Genomic DNA, 7,462 nt, shown 5'->3' with positions numbered 1-7,462 from the left:
AAGTAGATAATATAGTGGGGATCTTGGTCACCCTTGGATTTTGATGAAGAGTTGATTCAAGTTGAATCTTGTCCTTGTATATTTATTAGATTCAGGTGTGGAAGCTCACAGACTCATAATGGACATTAAGAAACATGTGCAAGACTTGAGAGTTATTTGACAGTACTATGTCATGGAATTCAAAATAAAAGCAAAAATGCCAATCACAATATTCTAGCAATTTATAGGTACACTTGTAACGACTCTTTCATATATAAATAAAGATAAAGGTTGAAAATTGTCTAGATTTTTCGCCTTGATACGTTATAGTTTATTAAAGGTTTCATGATGTTTAATGGAGTCTTCTAGCAACCAAAGAATGGATGGTTGTAGGTGGGCTTTTATAAGTTGATTAAGATTATGTGGAATTCAAGCTTTAAAACACATCAAGCTACTTTTCAAAGGTACTGACCAAACTTTTCTCCTCTCTCCTTTTTCACCTTCGGATGCTGTCATGAATGTAGCGTTGGTCTTGGCAATGTTAGACTAGAAATGCCTCAAGCAGAAACTGAATTTCATATTCAACACCACGAATGTATTAGGAATTTATCCTTTCATCTTGCTGTACAATAGAAGTCTACTAGCACTGCTGACCTCCAAGACCATTGCCTTCTTGCAGCTCTTTCCCCCAAAATCCTGTTGTCTGTACCCCTTTGATTAATATTCCTCAAGTCGTGGATAAACAAATTAACATGCTCCCATTGCCCTCTCCAAGATTGAGGTTTGAGTTATTGTGTTTCTATGGACTTCAAGGAGTTCTAGCCAATGGAAATAAAGACACCTTTCAATAATGCAGGGATCTAGAATTTTGGGGTTTACCAACAATACTCAACTCTCCAAGACCATATTCTATATCCCCAAATCAATTTTTTCCCATTGTTTGAGCTATATTTATTACTTCAAGCCCCCCCATCAGTACAGATTGAATTTTCTTTACCCTTTTAAGACTTGTACAGGGTTAACTACAAATTATAGACACCAGGGTTACTACAAACTATAGACACCACTATAATCATGAGCTTTGCCTACTACTTTAAAGAAAAAAGAATCAGGTACCACCTCACAACTTGACAAGGGCTTTCTGCACTCTTAGGTCGCTCTACCCTTCCTGAATTTCAAAACAAGATGCAGATCATTTGGAGCACCCCACCATTTCTTTCGTGTCCTACACGAAATTTTTTGAACTTCAATTTTCCTTTAAAACCCTTTAGGCACCATGACCTACATATCTAAAAAGCAGTTCTACTTAAAAAAAAGAGAGCATATTTGATCCAAATCAAGAAATTTACTTGCATTTTCAATCTAGTAATTTTTCCTACACTTTTTATCAAGGCAGCACGGCAGCAACACTGATTGCGTGATGCTAGCAGACTTTTCAGTTTTCAGGCACAGATAGGCCAACGAAAATGCCTGGCCTGTGCTATTGACTTGGGAGCCATTTTTTTCTTGCTTGGACTTTTTCCTTGCTCCCAAGAACACTTGGGAGCTCTGAAGTTTCGGCCTTGGTCAGGCATTCTGTTTTCTTGTAGAAGGCAATGAGGTGGGCTGCACATCATATCTTCAAAACATAACCACACAAACCAAACCTTTGAAAAGGTAAACCCATATTCTAAAATGCTTTCCAGCCTTGCCTTCTGAGATCTGTCCTGAAGGCTGCACACACTCCTGTCCCCTTTGATTCTCAAAGTCTCAGCCAGGCCTGACTTTCAGGGTGGTAGGACCAACTACACCTGATCAGAAAGGAGCCAGAGTCACAAATGCTACTTCTGAAACTGAAAGGAAGAGCTACATCTGTACTAGATCAACTGCTGATCATGACAATTGGGATCAAGTTCAAATCGTTGCTGCTAGTCTTACCATCCTCTCTCTTGCTGCTACTGCCTCTTCTCCTTCGATGCCCCACCTGAACCGTCTTATAATGGTGTCAAGCAGGTATGAGAACAAAACCATTAACCACGGGCCAACTGTTACAGTGTTAACACAAACAACAAAACTCACAATCAAGCAAACACTGTCAACTGGCATCACATGTACTGCCCACCTGACATCTCAAAATAATGATACAAACATGATAGCGAGACGAGGAACCAGGAGCCAACTGTAACATTGTCGACACAAACAACAAAACTCACAATCAAGCAAAAGCTGCTAACATGCTCTGAGTCTAGAGAACTGTCAGCTGGTATCACATGTACTGCTTTCTGGTTAGTATGTCTCCTATGCTTTGACACTCAGCCCATCAAAATTAGCACTCAGAAAGCTGTTAAAGTCTGCCCACGAACAATGAAGCACACAATGTTCTTTCTGTAAGAAAAACTGTAACATAAGAGCAAAAGCAGTGTTGCTGTCACTTCACTGACTAGCATCCAACACAATTGACGCCCAGTTGATCATACTGTGTCCTCATGGCACTCAAAATTAACTCCAAAAAACATTAGAAACGTTCTGATAGACTAGCTGTACTGTAAACAGTGCTGACCTGGCTGACAAAATCATCGAGTTCACATACAATCAAGTATGCTGTCCTTCAAAAAAGGCATTAGACAACTTCTAATGACTGCCCATTATCAATAGCGGCCATCATAGACTGAACGTCCACCACTCGGACGGTCATATGGGCCCGCACGTTCTTTGTATCGTCCTTCGTATCTGGCTGGTCCACCACTTCCGTAACGGTCACGGCCACCATCACGGTCCCCATAGCGCCCTTCCCTGCTGTAGCCATCATCATATCTATCATATCCCCGATCCCCACCATAGTCACGACCATTGTATCTGTCATACCCTCTATCCCCACCATAATCTCGACCATTGTACCGGCTACCATAGCCCGTCCCACCCCCATAACGGTCACGACCGCTGTACCTGTCACCACGTGAAAACTTGCCACCACCACCACTACCAGCAGAAGGGCAATCCCTGGCCCAATGACCTGGTTGGCCACAGTTGAAACAATCCTCTCGGCCACCACCACCACCACCACCACCACCACCGCGACCACCATATCCTCCTCTTGGCCCACTGCCATAGTCATCTCTGTAACTACTGCTTTTTCCACCACTCCACATCTTCGGCTGTGCTTTTGTGACAGAAACTATGCGACCATCAAGCTCCCTATCATGCAACTTATCAATAGCATCTTCCATGCCCCTTTTGTCAGCAAATGTAACAAATCCAAAACCACGAGGCCGACCAGTATCCCTGTCTAACATTACCTGGCAGGAAGAAAATTGGTTGTCAAATTGGGTAGAGCATTTAGAAACTATGACCATCAAAATCAATGCATATACCAGTTTTCCCCGTATTAAAAGCAATTGAACTCTTGCACAGCAAATATACAATTTGACAGCAAAATCCTATGATGTTCCAGAGGGAAGGAGGAATATGAAATAGCTCCAAGATTTGTTCACAAAATTTAATGAAATCTGGTCAAGTAGGTGGTATTTATTGCCTGTCACGGCTAGCTCTCTCTCCCGATTGATGGTTTCTCGTACATTTTCTAAGGACTGTCTACACCTTCATTACGATTGAAAGTTTCCTTGACATTCTCTGAGGGCTGTCTAGACCTTCATTTCAATTTTTTGATGTGCAAAGAACTCGCTAAGGGTTGCCAATTTTGTAGAAGAATTTTCCATGGGATCAGAACCCATGTGAAGGCCACCTAAAGGTAGGAGGCAAGGGGTTGGCACACTGAGTTTTTTGCAGCACTTACTCCTTAGAAAAGACAGATGAGAGGACTTAATGTCAACAAGGAGAATTGCATACAGATGACTTAATGTCAGCAAGGAGAATTGACATGCAATTCAAACCTAAGTTCTCCAGATCAGTACAAATACTAGTGATTGAGTTGCATGATCCATTAAACACGCTTGCCCCTTACCCCCACTTTTGTACCCTCACCGATACCACACCTTTTCCCACTAAGGATTAGCGTCCAGGCGATGCAATCAAAGATGCAACAATAGTGCTGACAAAGATGTGCTTTGTCATATGACATTCTGCACTCTCATATGTATCCAAGGGATATAATCAAGGAAGCAACAAAGGATCACAGTTTTTCATGCAGTGAGACTTGAAATTTCACATTATGCATACTCCTCGATGGCAAAAGGGCAACATCCTGCATAAGACCTTTGAAGGCTCTACACAAACCAGCTTTGACTGTGCTATGTGGCAACTGGAAGCGCATCAAGAGTAGACATTATTGTGCCTTGTGTGATTTTCATTGATGCATGCATGGGAGGAACTATGGTGTGATTGAAGAGTATCATGAGGAACACACGCTAGTATCAGATGAAAGCTAGGAATTTAACCATATTTAATCCACAAAGTAAGTAATAGTGCTCTCTTTTTACGAAGATAATGGCTCTGAGGATGGATGGTTTCCCCACATTGTGTGAATATGATCTTTTGATTGAGGCCATGGCAACATACAAAAAACTTCCCCATAGCTTGAAGCATGGTGAAGCTGTCACCACGGCATTTAAAAAATCTCCCAAACCAAATTGCATGGATGTTTTTTGAGGTCAAAAGGCTAACAAGAGTATCGCAATTGACTTGGCCCATGAAGAATAAGGTCAGGCCAAATCAATTTCTGCAAAAATGGTCCTCAACCACACTTAGAAGAGCAAGATCGTTATCTAGTAAAGGTTCTTCGGCCCACATACAATGTTCTACACTTCATTGCCAAATCTGGGCAAGCCATCAAAGCCACATGGCTTGGCCAAGGGGCCTTAAAAGGACACAAAAGGAGTATCGCAATTGACTTGGCCCATGAAGAATAAGATCAGGCCAAATCAATTTCTGCAAAAATGGTCCTCAACCACACTTAGTAGAACAAGATCATTATCTAGTAAAGGTTCTTCGGCCCACATACAATGTTCTACACTTCATTGCCAAATCTGGGCAAGCCATCAAAGCCACATGGCTTGGCCAAGGGGCCTTAAAAGGACACAAAAGGAGTATTCTCCCCTCCCCCTTCCAATAACCAAAGGCAGAATTTTCCTAAGCAACAATCTCATATGCAATGGCTCTCCTATAGACACCACACAAGCAAGCAACTAAACTAGACTACACAACGCTTGTCATAATGATGGGAGAGGGAATCATGAAAGTACAATTTGTTTCTCCACTAGGCAAGGAATGCATGCCTTCGTAAAACAAGATACACTTACAAACTGAGCACATAAGCAAGCAATTGCAAAACCACTCTTGAGACGAGATAAACGCATGACAAAAAGAGTAGTCAAGTTAACATTTCATTCTAGCACAACTACCACACATATGCACACGATTCTGAACACAGATAAGCTTAATTACAAACTTGATTTTTTTTTAAAGAAAAAGAGAAAGCGTAAATTCTAAAGGGCACAAGTAGGTAGTACAACACACATCCAAACATAAGCTACTCACTTGCTGGTGAGCACAGATAGACCTTACTTACTAAGAAGCATAAATAGAATACAAGAGCCCAAGTTGTGCAAACAAACTGGAAACATAAGAAAATTCACCCCTCAATTGTTACTTCAAAGCAGATCCCAATGACATAATCCATAAGGAGTTCCAAGACCTGCAAGAACCAATTGAGACCACAAAACTGCACTTCTTCTGGATGGCTCATCAGAAAGGAGATCTTTTTCACTGTATGTAAAATCTAGACTTAACATTTACTTCTGGCTTGCCATTTGAAAAAACAAGCCATCCCATATTTCCATTAAAAAACTACAATTACTTTCAAATTTTGCAAAAACAAATTTTGATGGTTTTTCTCTTTCTTCCCCCATCTTTGCTATCCCAAGGTGGTCCCGAGACTCTTCGACATATGATGAAAAAGAGGTTGGACTCGTAAAGACACACTTGAAGCCTTCGCATTCATAGTAGACTGACACTCTCACTTAACACCTTCTGGCTCTCAGTATAGACACAAGTAGCCTATACACATATCATACATCATCTTACTCATGCCAAATCTTTAGCCTTGGAAAATTAATGCAAATACATTGGCTTTTTCAAAAAAATAGCATTGAAAATATCAAAGCATAGCAATTGTAGTCTTGCAAGTCTCATAAAATTTTGGAAATGGGTTTCAGAGTTATTTTTGAAAGGGGATTAGAAAAGAAAAATAGCAGAGAAAGAAATAAAGAATAAGATACAGTACTTTGAAACAATTATTATAGAAAAAAAAGGAGGACTTCTTCCATGTGTAAGCAAGAGACCCCCTAAATACACACAGAACGCAAAAAATCGGAAGAAAACCACAAAAGCAAAGAGCCACATACGGCAAATCAACAGTCATTAAGAAAAATTACGCGCAGAAAAACACCGATTTTATGGACCAACCTTTGCTTCCATGACCTTTCCGAATCTCCTGAAGTAGTTTTCTAGACCCCTGTCGTCCATCTCCCAGGAAAGGCCGCCAACGAAAACCCTATTCTCCTCGTACTCTTCCATAACTGAAGTTCAAATCTGCAAGAAACTGAAAGATCAGACGGGGTAAGGTTTAAAGAACCCTAGCCCTAAGTGACTGGCTTCTACTGCAGAAAACAAAACCCTAACAGGGGCTCAAGCAAAGCACATACCCAAGTATAAATAGATGCTTTAGAATGAAAGCTTGTAAGTGACCTAAGCCATATTTATCCTGACGCGTGTTCACATTCGACCGCCCAGACCCAATATTGCCCGCCCAAGAAATAAAACTTAGAATTAAAATTGTGAGTTGTGTATATATAAACCAGCTTTTTCTACCCAACCTTTTTTTCTCTCTCTCTGCAAGGGACCTGTGTTCCTAAAAGGAGTCCCAAGCGCGACATCGCAAGTTTGATTCCTCTTTTTTTTTGGGAACAAAAGATATATTTATAAGATAAAAGCGATTGGGATAGGATGGTTGTGGCAGGTGTAAAAAGAGATCCTATGTAAATGCTAGCTTTTATCATGGGTTTGATTCCTACTCAACCCAATAATAAAAGGTCTAGCTCTAGCCCAAAGAATACCAACAACAAATTAAGCTTGCAAATACCTGTTTGCAAAAAGGGTGTCTTTTTACTTGCATCCTAATGACAAAAAAACAAAAATTATAGAAGAAACCTCCCGCCCTGCTTTGCTTTATGATGAACTTCTTATTGTGAATCATAAATATACTTACGCAAACAATTACTATACTTACACAAACATTAAAAGATTAACTTCTTATTGTGAATAATAAATATAATTACACAAACAATGACTATATTTACACAAACATTAAATGCTAATCAAAACATATCTATGCCAAGTCTTTAAAAAATTAAAAGGAAAATTGCAATTCCTCCATTGCAGCGTAAGAAAAAAAACTTTTTCAAAAAAAACTCCTACTTCAAATTTCATCCAATAATTTAGAAAACTGATCGGTTTTCAAATGTCTACAAAGGTTTTCAATACAATATTT

General features: G+C 40.0%; 1 protein-coding gene across 1 annotated transcript; it reads right to left on the bottom strand.

Moving 5' to 3' along the window:
• Positions 1-1,304: 1,304 nt before the first annotated feature.
• On the bottom strand, positions 1,305-6,702 carry LOC147633472 (glycine-rich RNA-binding protein RZ1C-like). The gene is made up of 3 exons (XM_086806560.1): positions 6,618-6,702; positions 6,379-6,504; positions 1,305-3,254 (listed from the first exon to the last, which is right to left on the bottom strand). Exons 2-3 carry the CDS (start codon positions 6,487-6,489, stop codon positions 2,607-2,609), a joined length of 759 nt encoding a protein of 252 aa, XP_086662686.1. The 5' UTR covers positions 6,490-6,504; positions 6,618-6,702; the 3' UTR covers positions 1,305-2,606.
• Between the last annotated feature and the right edge of the window lie 760 nt (positions 6,703-7,462).

This window comes from Cibotium barometz, chromosome 12 (genome assembly GCF_041138505.1).
Source record: "Cibotium barometz isolate CiBa-2024 chromosome 12, ASM4113850v1, whole genome shotgun sequence".
Classification (NCBI taxonomy): domain Eukaryota; kingdom Viridiplantae; phylum Streptophyta; class Polypodiopsida; order Cyatheales; family Cibotiaceae; genus Cibotium; species Cibotium barometz.
Note: the sequence above shows the minus strand (reverse complement) of the source record. Positions and strands in the feature narration are given on the sequence as shown.